General features: G+C 47.4%; 1 protein-coding gene and 1 non-coding gene across 6 annotated transcripts in view; both read left to right on the forward strand.

Annotated features, from left to right (window-relative positions):
* Positions 1–17,195, forward strand: part of LOC139666960 (eukaryotic translation initiation factor 4 gamma 1) — a 42,574-nt gene that overhangs the window by 19,491 nt on the left and 5,888 nt on the right. For 4 of the 5 annotated variants that reach the window (XM_071546317.1, XM_071546318.1, XM_071546319.1 and 1 more), the window contains 18 exons: positions 3,820–3,912; positions 4,837–4,927; positions 5,424–6,605; positions 6,916–7,004; positions 7,188–7,374; positions 8,377–8,510; positions 8,826–8,951; positions 9,106–9,516; positions 9,684–9,830; positions 10,092–10,325; positions 10,476–10,580; positions 13,084–13,377; positions 13,659–13,770; positions 13,881–13,995; positions 14,598–14,938; positions 15,508–15,635; positions 15,937–16,109; positions 16,967–17,092. In XM_071546317.1, the coding sequence (XP_071402418.1) occupies positions 3,820–3,912; positions 4,837–4,927; positions 5,424–6,605; positions 6,916–7,004; positions 7,188–7,374; positions 8,377–8,510; positions 8,826–8,951; positions 9,106–9,516; positions 9,684–9,830; positions 10,092–10,325; positions 10,476–10,580; positions 13,084–13,377; positions 13,659–13,770; positions 13,881–13,995; positions 14,598–14,938; positions 15,508–15,635; positions 15,937–16,109; positions 16,967–17,092 (4,088 nt within the window). Of the gene's footprint in view, positions 1–2,625; positions 2,913–3,819; positions 3,913–4,836; positions 4,928–5,423; positions 6,606–6,915; positions 7,005–7,187; positions 7,375–8,376; positions 8,511–8,825; positions 8,952–9,105; positions 9,517–9,683; positions 9,831–10,091; positions 10,326–10,475; positions 10,581–13,083; positions 13,378–13,658; positions 13,771–13,880; positions 13,996–14,597; positions 14,939–15,507; positions 15,636–15,936; positions 16,110–16,966; positions 17,093–17,195 lie in introns of those variants that run through there. The other variant, XM_071546321.1, reaches the window with a different exon arrangement.
* LOC139666968 (small nucleolar RNA SNORD66) lies at positions 9,534–9,604 on the forward strand. Its single transcript, XR_011696922.1, has one exon. It is a non-coding gene; the product is annotated as a small nucleolar RNA SNORD66 (small nucleolar RNA).

The raw sequence follows: 17,195 nt of genomic DNA on the forward strand, positions 1-17,195 counted from the left end.
GAAGGGTGCGGCTAAGGATCTAACATAGTCTTAACATTTCATAGTTTCAGGTTTCGCTCTCACAATGACATTGTGAAGCTTCAAACTTATGTCCTACACCAAACTCCCCATCAAGGACTCTACTATAGATATTCTGCTTCTTCAACATAGGGAAATGATTCTTAACCTTTTTCATATGAAGATGAATTTAGTACAGGGCCACGGACCCCCATTTGATGAGATTTTGTCTCTCGTATCCAAATATGAGAATATTTTTATTGTTAGATATGATTTTGTCCAGAATTTCATGACTATCTGTATTGTAGGTAGAGAGAAAACAGTGAAACGTTGATCAAAATAGTCATTCTTCTACATTCTTTAATTATGTTAACAACTTTTAAATGAAATAATGCTGAAGTTGAACAATTTTTTGTTAAATTGTTATAATGTTAATTTGCCGGGGACCCCCTGTAACCCCCGGTGGTCCCTGCATCCCACTTCGAGACCCTCTGACATACAGGACAAACTGGTGGACTTTTAATCTGCCCTGTGATTTTTGCACAACACTTTGCAGAGGCTGGAATGAGCTTGACAATGTGAAATCTTTTGCAATTATGGATGCAATTATGTAGCATTATGTGGATGCAATTATGTAGCATCTTAGAATGCTACATAATTGCATCCACACAAAATCCTCCATTTTGGTATATGTAAAAATGTGTTGTCAGTAAAAAAGTGTAGTCTAACTTCATTTTGATTTAGATGCCACTTTAACACCCCCACTGATCTTGAACAAGCAGCGACATTTTCACAATGACTGGAACCCTATGGCAATACCGCTTCCCCTATGGTAATTAAATGACTTGACAGTTTTGTGATAAAATGGCAGAGCAAGTGGTGTCGCAATCTCGCTCAGGATGATTCTAGAGACACTCTTGACTCTGGACGTGACGTTCAGTTCACTGATTGAAATAGATAGTGGTGGACTTGACCTTAGCTCGGTGGGCTGTAAGACTAAGCTGCTGTATGGCATATTCTCCAGCTCTGTCTAGTGTTTCCTCTGCTCTCTGAGGTGGCCCTTGGCTGGTATGTGGTGGCTCTGTGTGATCTGGTTTATCTAGGGGCTGTTCTTGGATGATTTCTACTTTTTTGCTGTGCTCATCAACTGTGTCAGTGTATTTTTTGACTAGTTTGGGATCTGCATTTTGCCATGGCGTGTGTGTGATTTCTGTGGTTAGTTCCCTGTATGCTTCTCTGGAAAAATAAACAAGGACATCAGTTCTAGTCTTGATTTCTACTTGAGACGTGAGGCTCGGTGCTTCTGCTGCGACACTAACACGATGGCTGGTTCCCCCTCTCTCTCTCTGGGGAACTTGGCTGCTTATCAGCGGCTGCGGTCGCCCGGGGCGGACTTCGGCCCCGTTCCCAAGGGCCCTGGCCCACGCTGCACCGCTGGCTTCAAGGTCCTACGCACAGGACTCGCCTTCTCTGTCGCACACATGCGTACGCACTCTAAATGAAGTCCCATAGGAAGCTGAAGATGATAGACAGGCCGGCATGGGAGGAGCCGCAGCACAAGTCGGTGTGAGTGATGCTTCAGCCGTAAGAGTATAGTGCAGAGGCAGCGGCGTGTGTGTGTACGTGCAAAAGTAGATCACATTTATGATTTAGGCTTTGTATTTGAGGTTTGTCCAGAGTGAGTAGGGGTTCAGTGTCTTGCTCAGGGACACTTTGTCAGGACACAAAGCTGTTGTGGGGATGGAACCGGAGACCTTCCAGTTACAGGAGGGTATCAGCTAAAGTAGGTTGCATGTAAGTCAATGACAGAGAGAGTGTGTGTGTGTGTGTACGCTGTGTGAGGATTTTAGAATCAGTATTCAATGACAGTAAGCGTGTGGCTGCCAGAGGATTTTCCAAAGTAAAGCAGTCATGTTTTTGCGAAAGACTGTCTCATAACTGCCGTCATCTCTCCGTTTTTTCCCCCCTCTTTGTACTCTGTGACATGCAAAAGCTGGAGGTTTTGCAAATTGCGTTTTTTTTTCTCCTCTATTCTCTCACTTTCTCTCTCTCTCACTCTGTGTCAAAGAGAAAAGCCAAAGGGGAGAGGGAGGGGGGGTGAAGGACATGTCAGCACATAGCTCAGCTCCACGTGGCTACCGGTCTCCTCCCCCTTCTGAGCCGGAAGGGCTAACCAACCAACCTCCCTCCCTCCCTCTCCTCTGCTGCTGTGGCACCCCCCCCCCTCCTTTTCTCCTCCTCCTTCCTCTGCTCTCAGAAAGGGTGAGCCTGAAAAAAGTTGAGAAGTGACTTTAGCCCGAGCGTGCAGTATGACAGAGCAGCAGCAGCCGAGAGAGAGAGAATGAGAGAAAAAGGGGAGTTTCTTCTGCTAGCTGCAGCTCATTTGATAACGTTAGGGCACTTTTTTTTTTTTTTCCTGGAAACCCCCCCCCCCCCCCCCTCCTCCTCCTCCTCTCCCCGGCCCCTTTGACTGTCTGTTAGTCTCTGTGGGCGGGGGTGCACATTCCAGTACCGTAGCTCCGTAGCTTTACAAGGCCAGTCACTCTGTCTTTTTTTTTTTTTTCCTCTCCCTGCTCTGTGCGTGTGTGTGAGAGAGAGAGAGAGAGAGAGAGAGAGAGAGATAGACAAGTTGCTAGCTAGCTTTCTGAGAGCTGGACCCAGCCCTAGCTCTATCCTACCCTGTCCGGTCCTGTCCTGCCAGCGCTTGGCTATCTACCTCACCCGGGGTGCGTGTGAGTTAAATCAAGGGAAAACTACGCTGGCTACTTCCAGCCCCCAGCCTGCTTTGCGGGGGATCAAAGTCCAGCCCCAGGAGGAGGCCCCTGGGCCGGCAGCGCTACTCCAGCCCCAGGATGAGAGAGGCCCGCTAGGGTCTCCGGAGCTCAGGGAGAGTGGGTACTGACAGACTGTAGCAGGTAAAGCTCCTTAAGCAAGAATGTTGTACGGACCTACTTTTGAGTTTTACAGTTTAATCCTTGTGCGACGGCTGTGCGGATCACTTTATTTAGTAGCGTTCAGGCTCATACCAGTTTCATGACAGCTCTGCCTTGCTGCAGTGTGTATGTGGAGTGTGAGAGCGAGCGAGGGAGGAAGAGAGAGTGCAGCGGAATCGAAAACATGTGCTTGCTATGTAGGGGCACTCCTTGTGAGGAGTGAGTGATCAGATTTTCACTCTGTATCTTTTTTTTTCTTTCCCCCCCGTGTCCATCAGCACAGCAGAGTTGTCTGTCTACACAGGAAAGCCGTCTGTTGTCACGCCCGATTGTGCTTTGCATTAGCGATCATGAGAGCCAGGCATTTTTCTCCACAGGCTCGGCCCGCTGTGGAATTTGTTTGGTAACTTGGCTCAAAGTTGGATAACTCTATTCACGCTCGGTCAAACGGTTTGACAAGTGACTAAGAACTGAAACACGTTTAGCGGTGCAGCGTAAGAATTTGCATGTCAGCACGTCGATTAGCGTTTGGGTTTGGTGTGCCTCAGCGCTCAGAATGTGAGACATTTATCTTTCATTGAATGAGAGGCAGCTAGCGAGCCGCAGCTAGAGGGAGAACGCAGAAAGGGCCGACGACCGAAGGCGTTGCATCATGGGACGCTGCGGTTCGGACAGGTCTTCTCATTCGTGCTCGTCTCCTCACCCTGAAACTTTTTCTCCCTCTCTCCCCCCTCCCTCTTTCCTTTTTATAGTGGGAAAGCAGCCAGTGTTATTTCTGACATGCCCTCCCATACATGCAAATCTATTTCCTCTGCCCAGTCTTTTCTCATCTTTCCTTCCACCTGGTTTTGTTCTCTCCCTGACGTCCGACATCCTCTCTCCTCCACAGATCAGAATACGAGACCCTAACCAAGGCGGCCGAGACATTACAGAAGAGATTATGTCAGGGGGCCGCAGTGGCTCCACCCCAACCCCACCACAGGTGAGCTGTCACGTCCCCACCCTGACACAGACTAGACACAGTTTCACTTCACTATCACAACTTTTATTTACACCTGGCGTGTCATTAGGCAGCCATTTGACATTGTGTCAGTCATATTGGAAATTGGCATTTCAGGAACAAGACCAAACAAAAGCTGTAGTACTCACAGATCAGCGTTTTCCACAGTTTGGCAGGTTCCTCTATTCAGACTATTCAAATAACGCTGGACTCAGCTGTGTGAGCATATAGCTAGTGGGCTATATTTTGGCTGCATTTCATGCAGCAAACTCAGTATCTTATCTCTCTTCGGGCACTGAATTCTATCTTACGGTCAGCTGAAAGGTAATGACGCCAGCACTGGCTAACCTGCTGCTGTAAACTTAGCTGACTGTTGTACTCCCATCCGCTTATAGCTGTTGTTGAGAAGCAAATGTAACATACAGCTAGTTGGAGATGGGTTACCTCCTCAACATATCAAGTTGGCTATGTTTCAAATTGAGTTCACCAAGATGCTGTTAATGGTTGGCAGCATCAAATCTTTGCTTCTTGTAAAATACATTGACCAGAAACAGTCTGAATGCCAGCTTGGTCTATCATAGCACCCAAAATGTATCTAAAACAAAAATTTACTTGGGCAGGTTAGGTAAATTTATTTGGGTGGGTTGTCCGGATATTATCAATGTATGTAAAAAGCTCCAGAACGCTTGTCCTCATTCATGTGTTACACTACAACCTGTCAAGATCAAACTGATGTATCGTCAGCACTTCTACTCTGATATCTGGTCCAGTGAGCCAGCTGGGGACTAATGTGAAGCCTGGGTTTTTTCCTAGTTGAGTGGAAAATCTCACGGCTGATGTAACGAGTGTTGTCCTGGCCACTAAGGTCATATCTCATTTTTGGTGTGTGTGTTTGTCTCCCATCAGTCAGCCATATCTGGATCAGAAAGTCCAGCACCGGCCCAGGCCAACGGTGAGAACGTGACAGCTGCTGCTACACCAGCACTGGTTAAACCAGGTAAGTGCCACACACACACACACACGCACACACACGGACATGAACACATTAACACAGTCAGAGATATGAACACAGTCACACCCAGGGTACCGCCCAGGCTTACTAAGCTGTACAATTGGTTGACATGAAACGCATATCATACAAAACTTAAAATATCTAAATTTAAGGCCTTAAAAAGTGTTGAAATATCTTAAATGCAGCTACTGTATTAGATGTCTGAACCAGGTTAGTTGTACAGTATGCATCGTATCTGCTTTACTAAACACAATTTGACTTCATGTCCCTTAATTTATTTCCTGTTGTCCTTTTTCATATCCTGCCCATTTATAGTTTCAGAACTTTCATTACCGATGTTCAATCAGAAATAGGCTTTGCCAGCTTAAATTGTTCTTAGATACAATTCCAGGTAGCATGAAAAAATCTCAAATTTGGCTTTGTGAAAGATGGTTGTCAGTGGTCTAATTTCCTTTTCCTCATGTGACTGTTGACCCCCCAGATGACAGAGGGAAGCCTACACCTCCTCCTCCGTCAAAGACCCCTGAACTTACCAAGAGTGAGCCCACCCCTACAGAGGCTACCTCCTCTGACACAAACACTAAACCCCCTGCCCCCTCTCTCCCCCTGGACGCGCCCGCCTCCTCAGGTGACGCCCCTCTCGACACTACTCCCACCCCCCCACCCAGCGCTCCCGTCGGTGACGTGATGGATGCCCCCCCGCCACCCAGGGAACCCACTCCGACCCCGCCATTGGCGCCCGAGGTGCCGGCCTACCCTGCGCCCATCCCCGACCCCGTCCCCGCCCCTGCCACGCAAGACAAAACAGACAAGAAAGACACGGAGGTAAAGGAGGAGGAGGAAGAGGCGAAAGAGGAGGAGTCTAAAGCGGAAGCTGCGACTGCCTCTTTGGACGCGCCCCCTGCTTCTTCCTCCGCCGCTAACGGAGTGGCAGAGGCGGAGCCGGCGAGGCTGTCGGTCACGTTGCCACCCAGTCAGTCGGAGGCCCCTCTGGAGTCTCCCATCGCCCAGCCCGAGGAGCTGCGCCTCCCCAACGGCCTGCCGCTGCCAGCCCCTCAGGACCCCGAGGCTCCCGGCGTCAGCACGGCCGAACGCGACGACAGCCCCATCGCCGAGCCCGACGTCGTCCAGCAACTCGCCGAGCCGACCTCCGCGCCCATCCCTCAGGCGACGCCCGTCGTCCAGGCGGCGCCCGTGCCCGTCGCCCAGACAGCGCCCGTGGCCCAGGCAGCGCCCGTGCCCGTGGCCCAGGCAGCGCCCGTGGCCCAGGCAGCGCCCGTCACACAGGCAGCGCCCGTCGCACAGGCAGCACCCGCGCCCGTCGCCCAGGCAGCGCCCGTCGCCCAGGCAGCGCCCGTCGCCCAGGCAGCGCCCGTCGCCCAGGCAGCGCCCGTCGCCCAGGCAGCGCCCGTCGCCCAGGCAGCGCCCACCCAGCCCACGGCCCAAGAAACAGTTCCTCCAGTCACCCTGGACGTCAAGGCAGACAGCCCAGTGCCGCCACCTGTCGCCAAGGGGGAGACACCTACTCCCGCAGAGACAGTTGCCGCGATTGCCGCTGCCCCGGAAACGGCGCCCACCCCTGCCCCTCCCACAGCAGAGGAGAGGGAGGACCCCTCCCCTCCCCCCACAGCCACCCCCACCCCTGGAGAAACTACTATGCAAGGTCAGTCAAAACAGTTACAATATGCTTTCCAAGATGCATCAAAATGTGAGCAATGAATTAAAAACATGTACAATAAAGGAGAAAAAATAGAATAAAATACAAAAGGGCAAACAGGCAGAATAATAAAACCAAGAATAGAAACAGAATACAGAGCATAAGCCTTCTCCTATTCCTGCCTCACTTTTTGCCATAATAGTTTCGAAAGCACAAATTGGGACAAATCCTTAATCAGTACTGAAGTTTTGTGGTGCTATTGCTCAAACTCTCTGCATTCATCTAAGGCTGATTGTGTTTGTCTTCCTTCCTGTAGCTGCTGTGTCCGTGCCAAAGAAAAAGAGGAAGATGAAGGAGCTGAACAAGAAGGAGGCCGTGGGAGACCTCCTGGATGCCTTTACAGAGGTGTGTGTGATTTTGTTTGTATGTTTTCCACTCTCGACCTGCCTGTTTCAATGAGTGCCCTCATGTAAGGCCGCCCCATACCCTCCCAGTCACATGGTGGCCAGTTTCTACTGGGAACCCTGCACTAATCTTCCTCCCCCATCGCTCTCTGTCGTCCTTCCTTCCCTACCATCTCTCCCCCAGGAGCAGGTGGTGGAGGCCCCGCCGGAGCCCGAGCCAACCGCCGCCCCAGCACCAGAAGCCCAGGCCCCTGCCCCAGAGGAGGCTGACCTCACCTGGGAGGACAAGGAGGACAAACTGGATGCCGAGAACATTCAGCCGGAGCCTCCCAAGTCGGCCGCCACCGACAAGAAGTACCAGTACAAAGAGGGTGAGTCCCTGGACCTTGGTCCCATTCAGCAGACCCTGGACTGGCAATGCTGTTTAAACTATGATCTTATCTCACTTACTATATTCATGAGCTGGCAGTGTGCTGACTAATTAGGGTTAAGTTTCGCACTATTGAAAACGAGGGAGTGGCATTTCTCCCGACTGAGCTGTGAAACGAAAGTTATATGAGTAATGCGAGTTCAACGCTGCTTGTCATATTTAAGCAATAAGCCATTAGGGCTGAACAATTAATCAAAATTTTATCGAAATCGCAATATGGCCTACTGCAATTTTCAAATCGCAGGAGGCGCAATATTTGTTAAAGGTCAAAATAACATTTTAAATGAAATAGTGTCCTGGCCTACACATCATATTGTACAGACTTAAGAAAACATCTTTGTTTGGTACAGATCCCCGCAAAAATCACACCATAATCATTTTAATACGTTTTTCAATGAAAATGAGAATAATGATGTAAAAATGATCATTCCCTCTAATACCGCAAATCATATCGCAATTGCAATATCAGTCAAAATAATCGCAATTAGATATTTTTTCAAAATCGTTCAGCCCTATAAGCCATAAGAGGCTAAGAGCAGCTAAGAGGCGGTGTTAGGCATGACGCTTTGCCCTCTCATGACGTACTGCTGTTATAAAACAGCAATAAAAAGCTTGAAAATGAAACACTCAATATGTTTTATTTTGAATCGATAATAGATCATTAGTAATTAAAGGTTTATCTTGTGCCAATTTATCTTGTGCCAAGTAAAAATGAAGTATACTTTGCAGACTCACACGTCAAAAGCCCAAACTCCTGTTCTAAATTATTGTAATGAGTGATATTGAGCAGCTCTTGGGCTTGGGTGGGGATCCTTACCTTCCCCCCAAGAAAAAGGCGACATTTAATAGGCTTTGGTTCTTCGTTATGTCAGGTTTTTTTTCTTTTTGCTCCACAGACTGGCGAACTGAACTCACATACATTTCTTCTCCCCTCCTGTTTCAGAACAATGGAAGCCCATCAACCCAGAGGAGAAGAAGCAATATGACAGGGAGTTTCTCCTGGGCTTCCAGTTTATCTCTGCCAGCATGAACAAGCCTGAGGGTCTGCCAGCCATCAGTGATGTTGTACTAGACAAGGTACAGCCATTAAGACATGGCCATATGTTTGATCATACACAGTCTGGCCCTTATATGAATGAAGAAAGAGACAAACTATGAAATATACTGCAAGTTATGTTTTGCTAGGTGTTTGATCACAACAGGACTATTGATAGGATGTAATCAAGGTGCTTGTGACTGAAAACTTGGCAAGACATTTTTGCAGCATTGTAACTAAACTATAATAGGTTTTATGAATCGGCAGCATAGAAACACTTAATTCATCTGAGATTTTTACCTCTTTCCACTTATTTTTTGTGATCCCTCCATTGCTCTTTGTTGCTCTCTATTCAGGCTAATAAGACCCCTCTGCGTCAACTGGACCCCAGTCGTCTACCAGGGATGAACTGCGGCCCTGACTTCACACCCCCCTTCGCCAACCTTGGCAGGCCTGGCATGGGAGGAGGAGGCAGAGGACCAGTAAGCTGCCCTCAGCAAATATTCATTTGATACAAGAACTCTGCACTTGAAGATTGTAGTGCAGGAATGAAATGTTTTTGGCTGAAATTTTGTCTCTCATCCTCTCACCCCTTCTTTCCTCTCCTTATCCTTCTCTTCCCATCCCCTCTTCCAGCCTCCAGGCATGGGCATCGGTGTCGGCGGGCCGCGTCGCTCCCAACAGGGCCAGAGGAAAGAGCCGAGGAAGATCATCACCAGCATGTCGCTCAACGACGACGTTCAGCTCAACAAGGCCGAGAAGGCTTGGAAGCCCTCGGCGAAGAAGTCGGCCCGCACCCGCGCACCGGAGGAGCCCGAGGAGACCGATCCGGAGCTGATGAAGACCTATGAGCTGTTCAAGCGCGTTCGCAGCATCCTGAACAAGCTGACCCCGCAGATGTTCCAACAGTTGATGAAGCAGGTGACAGAGCTGACCATAGACACAGAGGAGAGGTTGAAAGGAGTCATAGACCTCATCTTCGAGAAGGCCATCTCCGAGCCAAACTTCTCGGTGGCCTACGCCAACATGTGCCGCTGCCTTATGGGGGTAAGTGCCGCCCAAAACGTGATGACCTTTCATTTGTGCCACGTGTCTGGGCCACTGACTTATTAAGTGATGGGATTGAGGAACTGAGGAGCCACCCATTCTCCCTTTATACCTCAACCAAGTTATGCAGCTGTACCCTAACTGTCCCTTTACTCTGCTCTCCTCAGCTGAAAGTCCCCACCACAGATAAGCCGGGAGTCACTGTGAATTTCCGCAAGCTGCTACTCAACCGCTGCCAGAAGGAGTTTGAGAAGGACAAGGACGACGATGAGATCTTTGAGAAGAAGCAGAAAGAGCTGGACGCTGCCACAGGGGTATGGGCCTGCCTCAGAATATATTGATGGGAGGGTCAAGGGAGTCGAGTTGATGGTCAAACTTGGAAGTGTGGTGGGAGGGATTGGAAGGTGACCGTGTTTTAGGAGGAAGAAGTTGAGCCATTACGTTAAGATCCAATTTGGTCCAATTTTCTGATGTTTAGTGTTAAATTATAAATTTCCAAAAATATAAATTCCAATGTAAGCCAACGTGCCTTAACCCGTGTCCCGCTCCCTCCCGTGACCTCTCTGTCCCGGCAGGATGAGGAGAAGCAGCTCAGAGAGGAGCTGGAGGAGTCTAAGGACAAGGCCAGGAGGCGCTCACTGGGCAACATCAAGTTCATCGGTGAGCTGTTCAAGCTGAAGATGCTGACTGAGGTCATCATGCACGACTGCATCGTAAAGCTGCTCAAGAACCACGACGAGGAGTCCCTGGAGTGCCTGTGCAGACTGCTGTCCACCATTGGCAAGGACCTGGACTTCGAGAAGGCCAAGGTACAACACACACATAGAGGAGATGTTTAAAAATGGTTAGGTCTAGTGGAATGGGCAAGTTTGGATATGGTTTACATTGTTTCAGCTTGCAAATTGAGTGACTTAACACACTGAAACATACGCTCACCAAACCGTCTTGGTTGTCCTCAGCCTCGTATGGACCAGTACTTCAACCAGATGGAGAAGATTATCAAGGAGAGGAAGACCTCCTCCAGGATCCGCTTCATGCTGCAGGATGTGCTGGACCTCCGACGGGTAGTGTACAAACACACATGCACACATACACACGCTACTATTTATACATAAATTGGAGAACTTGCTGGTGACCGTCACTCATCTGGTTCTATTTCCTCTTCCATCTTGTCTCATTGTTTTGGACTGCCTTGCAAAGGGCTGTAATATTGTGTCTGCAGGTCACACAAGGTTAAGACCAGGGTTTCCGTCCAACAAATAAATATCGTGGACCAAAATGTCTGGTAGAAAATATGACATATACATCAGTCAGTCAATAGCCTAATGAAATGATATTGTATGACCTATAAAGCTTCATTATTTAGAATTCCAAAGAAAATATTCCCAACAGCTTGTGCAACATAATCCAAGTGTTTTGTAGACTGAAACCCTGTTTAAGACCGATATTGGTTTATCCCCAATGCTCAGAAAATTTAAGTCTTCAGTGTTTCCCCTAGGATTTACTTTTGTCAGGATAGAAAAGCCTCTGAAACATCATGTGACACTAAAACTCTCCATTGAAAGTCATACTAATTAAATTATTTTAGGTGGGTTAGCATTTCATTAAGGCAGGGTGAAGCAGGTTTCATTAAAGGCTTTACAGACTGTTAGTCTTGAAAACCACGGACAAGCCTCCAGATCAACAACTGGTCAATATTACATTTATCATAAAAGGCCAATATCGTCAAACTCATGAGTTCAACCCTAGCTTACACTACCTGTATTCTGAAAAGAAGTCAATGTTTTTGCTAACTTACCAGTGAGGTCTAGTGACATAAGAATGAGAGGAGGTCTCTTGGTCTCTGTGCTGCTTCATTGCGTCTCCTCACGGCCATGTTGGCTGGCCAGCAACAGATGTTTGTAGTTAATGGACAGGTGGTTGTAATAAAACAGCCGTAGCCAATTGACCACAGCCATTAGTGTTGAGGGCAATGCACCATATTTGTAGCAAATGCATGTGAGAATACTATGAATAAATTTCACACTTTGTCGCTCACCAAACACCCTCCTGTTTACCGACGCATCAGCATCCCTCAAGGCTTTTTGTTGCATGGGCATGTTCAGCATATTATTTGATATATCCTGTAGTGTTCATGCATGGCGTTTGTGTTTGTGCACGTGGCGTAAATGTCCGTGATTGTGCGTGTGTGTGGTGCCGCTCGACAGCCCCACAGACGCCCCCGCTGGTCTTTTAGCCCTGGCCCGTGTGGGTTTCCAAGGCGGGCTAAGAGAGAAGTGTCTTCCTCAGCTCTTTAATGCAGGGCGGCTCCCAAACGCAGAGCTACTCTGTGCCATTGGCTGAGACAGGAGGCTGTAAAACACCAACACTCACGGCCATCTCCTCTAGCAGCATGCCATTTCTGCCTACATTTTGTGGCTGTGTTTCAGTTTGTTGAAAAGATGTTGCATAATCTGTGTAGTAGGGTTAGAGATGTTTGTGTGGCATTGTAATTTCCCATATGAACCTGGGAAATGTAGTTTAGTGGAAGGTATTTTTTATGCATGTTTGCCCATGAAATTTTCACCTGAGTAGCTAACCAAATGACCTTAGCTGACTCCAAAGCCACTGGGCTGTTTTTCTTTGTTTCTTTAGCCTCCCCCTCTTATTTCAGTGCTGCACTATAAAGCCAGTTCAATGTAGTGGCATTATAATGAATTCGGCTTCCTGGCAAAATTCTGTTCCCTGAAAGAATGCAGGAGTCCTGTAGATTGGTTCCCGGTCCCGCCCACAGTGTTGCAAAACCTGCTGTCACGGGTGTTTTTACAAGGCAAGATCAGCTGGTCCGAGTCAGCACATTGGCCAATGAGGTTTACAGTGAAGCACACACACTTTTATTGTTTCCTTTCTGTGCAAAGGCTGATGAGAACAGTGAAGAGTCACAGGAGAGCATTTGTCTGCTCATCATTTATAATTCTAATCTCTCTGGTCGACCTCATACTCGCCACACCTTAGTGGGACTTATTAGCCAATGTTGCCCTTTTTATTAAAACAAATTTCACAAAACAAAATTCCTTAAATTTTCTCATAAATCAAAACAAGGCATACTTTAGCACACTTCAGGCAGTTTAGGTCAACTCTAGAACCTGTCAATAATTCCTTGGAACATTAAGTCCAACCAGACTATTTTGAGATATTTTCATGATTCACAATATGCATCCCAACATTCTTTCTTTTTCTTCTTTTTTTTTTTCTAAGGCTAAGCTACTGTTACTAAGGCTAAGTTACTGTCAAGTACAACCCAAATAACATTACAGTACTCCATTTGCAGCCTTCAAGGAAGAATATGTCAACAAAAAAAGTTTAGACGCAAGTAAAAAAATAACTTAAGGAAAACCATCAGGATAGGGAAAAGTAGGTTTTCAGACTTGTTTTAATTTATTCTAGTTTCAAAAGGTAAACGAGTACTGCCGAGCTTCCTCTCATGAATGAAATGAATAGTAAGATTCAAATGGGGATCCCTGTCAAGGCAAATCACCGTTTAACCCACCCCTACCCTGTACTCACCATCTCTCTCTCCAACCCCAGAACAACTGGGTGCCCAGGCGAGGCGACCAGGGCCCCAAGACCATCGACCAGATCCACAAAGAGGCCGAGCTGGAGGAGCACAGGGAGCAGATGAAGGTCCAGCAGGCCCTCATCTCCAAGAAGGAGTCGGGCGGAGGCCCAGGGGGCAGGATGGGCGGAGGGGGTCCCGGGGGCCGCGGAGGCCCTCACACCCCGGGCCGCGGTAGCGCCCCCCAGGACGAGGGCTGGAACACGGTGCCCATCTCCACCAAGAACCGACCCATCGACACCTCCCGCCTCAGCAAGATCACCAAGGTAGGGGATGGACTCAATTTTTACGTCAATGTAAATCATGTAACCCAGATACAAGATCCATGTTAATGCCAGGTTGAAAGGGGGGCATAAATGGTTTTTAGAGCGAGGCATGGGAACTGTTAGGGGGTCATCTGGGACTCTCAGCTACTTGATTCAAGTTTAGTTCTCTGAGGTGTGAAGACGTTAGAGAATCCCAGCTCTAGAGTCAGATCTAAATCAGACAGATTTAAATCAGTCTGTTTAGCTAGTATGATTTTAACCAACTGTCTCTTCTTCTATAGACTCCAGTACTTGACTTCAACAACCAGCTGCTTGCCCCCGGCGGTAAAGGCACATGGGGCAGCTGGGGTAAAGGCAGCAGCGGCGGCACCAGTGCCAAGCCTGCAGATGCCGGTAGGTGCCCCTGAGTAACACCATTACATACCAAAGCAATATCTAATTGAATGACATGAGGAGCCGGAAAGCACCATGAAACTGAGTTAAACATGCATTTCCGTCCCCAGGCTCGGAGTCAGGTGGCCGTCCGGCCACCAGCACTCTGAACAGGTTCTCAGCCCTGCAGCAGCCTGCTTCCTCCTCAGGCTCCTCCCTGGACTCAGACAGACGAGTGCCTCAGAGGTGAGAACACAACTGAGCACCCAGCAGCAGCTTTCACACTCCACAACATGGGTTTGGTGGGAAAGTAGTGGAGCATTATACAAAACAATGATATTCAGGTAGTTCATGTATCCACAATGACGTATACATTATAATAAGCTGTAATGCTCTTGGGGGTATCATGGGATATCTCTTTTCACTTGCTGTTATTGCCACAGCGGCGTGGTCATCAAGAGACAAATTCATGGGAACTCATGGGACTCTGTCTATACCTGGACGATATCACACTTCATCTTGGTTTACCGCACTTGTGAAAATCGTTTCCTACAAATAATATCTCTTTATCTATCTAATAAAAGGAAGCAAAACTTCTCTTGTTAAAAGTTAACTATGAATCTCACATCTCAGCTGTGAATTGTCACACAACTCCTACAACCATCTTGGTGTGTTCAGAAAGAACTGTATGCCCTTGCCAAAACTGTGCTGCAACAAATGCACTGTGGAACTGTACAAAATCTGTACTTGTTGTTGCTCATTTTTTAGGTTTAGACTCTTGTGTTTTTGGGGGGGTTTAGACTCAAAGTAGATTACTCAGTGTTTCCCCGACTTCCGCCCCTCCACAGAAACAGCTCAAGTCGAGATCGCGGTGACCGGTTCGACCGCGGCAACGACCGCTTTGACAGACGGGACGACAGACGGGACGACCGACGAGATGACAGACGGGACGACCGACGGGACGACCGACGGGATGACAGACGAGATGACAGACGGGACGACCGGCGGGATGACCGTCGGGACGACCGGAACCGGCTGACGGTCACCAAGCGCAGCTTCAGCCGGGAGAATGAGGAGCGGAGCCGGGAGAGAGAGCACCGCGGGTCGGCCGACCCCGTCCGCCGAGTAGCCAGCATGACCGACGACAGGGACCGGGGCAGCAGAGACCGAGCCAGGAGCAAAGAGAATGGTAGGTGTTTATTTATGTAATCAAACAATATCATCAATACTACACTGATTCTCTGTGGGAAGCCCTTAACCTGAATGGATTCTAATAAATCGATGAGATTCTACACAACTATGCATGATCCTGGGTTTCAATGGAACGTTTTAGTGTCCCATGATGGTCTAAATGCTGTTTCAGAGGCTTTTCTAGCCTGCCAAGAACAAAAATCTGGGGGAAACACTGAATACCCCATTAAAATGGTCAAAAGATATTGAAAGTGGTACAAAATATAGATTATTGGAAGCTTCAGTTAAAAATATTTGTATTGGCCTTCAAAAACACATATTGGTGGAACCATGATTTATACTTAGGCAAGTATGAGGGTTTATATAAGGAGCTCTATAGAGTGGTTCTAACAATTATGGGAATCAAGTTTGTACTCATGTTTGAGTGAACATCAATTAGACTTAAAGTGTTGCAATTGTACTTGTTTTTTGTGATCAAAATGTAACAGATTATTGTGGTCGGCATCTTCTTGGTCTATCTCTGACCAATCTCTGACCTCCTCTTTCTGTATGTGTGTGTATGAACAGTGAAGCGGGAGTCAGCTCCCACCCCTCCACCTCCCCAGACCCCCACCAAGCCTGCCTTGACCGAGGAGGAGCTGGAAAAGAAGTCCACAGCCATCATTGAGGAGTACCTCCACATCAACGACATGAAGGTACACAGCAATACTCGATTCCTCTGGAACAAAGCAAAAGAAAACAAATCACCAAAACAAACTTCTTTATGCCTTATTCACACAGCGGCCATAATTAATTCACGTCATACTCTGGGTGAGAAGCACTATGTGGGAGACGGTGGTAAAAAGTTGTACTTGAAGTTGTACTTAAAATTCAGGAGTAGGACATAAATAGTATATGTACACTGTGTGAATAAGCTAGATACTCACTCCCTCCCAGAGCTATACTGTAACCGTGTAACCCCTAACCATGTGTGTATGTCCTCCTCCGTCCCAACAGGAGGCGCTGCAGTGTGTGCAGGAGATGAACAGCGCCCAGCTGCTGTTTGTGTTTGTGCGGAACGGCCTGGAGTCGACGCTGGAGCGCAGCACCATCGCCAGGGAGCACATGGGCCTGCTGCTGCACCAGCTCATCAAGACCGGCGGCCTGCCGACACAGCAGTACTACAAAGGGTCAGTATGGAGCCTTCACTAGAGTTTCACATGTGAATGGATATAAAACGTACATGCAAAATAAGTTATTATATATAGCCAAGAGTCAGTATCCTCGCCAGCTGTTTCTTACTAATAACAATAACACTTTGCATCACAAGTGCTCTCAGTAGGCAAAGCATTGCTAAGTCATTCCTTGAGTTTTTACCTGAAATAAACTTGATCAACACATCTCTATCCATTATACCTTATCAAAAGCATGAGATAAGGACAAATAAGTACAGCACAATAACAGTCTGACATCCCCATAGTTTATATAAATCGATTTAAATATGGAGGGCCCAAAAATAGCTTAAATCAAAAGCTAACAGTGTGTAAAATACAAATTGGATGACAGTTTTAAGCTCACTATCCCAATTCAAATGCATTTTACAATGTGCATGAATGGTGTCAGTCTGTAAATTGGGGTTGAGCTCAACTGTGCTTCAATAAAATAAATGAAGAAAAACAACAAAACATTATATTATTTAGGTTTAGATTATTTATCTCTTTCATCAGAATACATTTATCCACTTTTTAAATCTATGATTCTAGGACTTGAGTATCAGCAGGATTTGAAATTAACTCAAGCTGGAAATGCTGGTAGATTTTGGCATTGGCTGGTGAATAATTTATTCTCTTAAAAAAAAAATGAGGGAACTTAAGCAATCAGTGAAATTGTGAAAGCTTTGAGCCACAGTGGTTGGTAGATAAAAAAGTCAGTTTCTATCTGAGAGTGTCTGTATGGTTTCATATTACTTTGTTTTCCCAGCTGTTGAGCTATTGAACTGGTTTGCATTGCTTAATCCTTGTGTGTGTGTGTGTGTGTGTGTTCCCAGGCTTCAGGAGATCCTGGAGGTGGCTGAGGACATGGCCATAGACATCCCCCACATCTGGCTGTACCTGGCTGAGCTCATCACCCCCATGCTCCACGAGGGAGGCATCCCCATGGGACAGCTCTTCAGGTCAGTCCCAGGCCTCAACACAATAGAAAGGGCAATCTGCAAGAGGAGATACCTTTTTTAGTCTGTTGTGATCTGATGTGTCTGACCCGTGTTGCCCTGTGCC

Source organism: Centroberyx affinis, unplaced genomic scaffold (genome assembly GCF_046629955.1).
Source record: "Centroberyx affinis isolate AG114_WGS23_722 - 3 ecotype Tasmania unplaced genomic scaffold, CSIRO-AGI_Caff_v1 ptg005216l_1, whole genome shotgun sequence".
Taxonomy (NCBI): Eukaryota; Metazoa; Chordata; class Actinopteri; order Beryciformes; family Berycidae; genus Centroberyx; species Centroberyx affinis.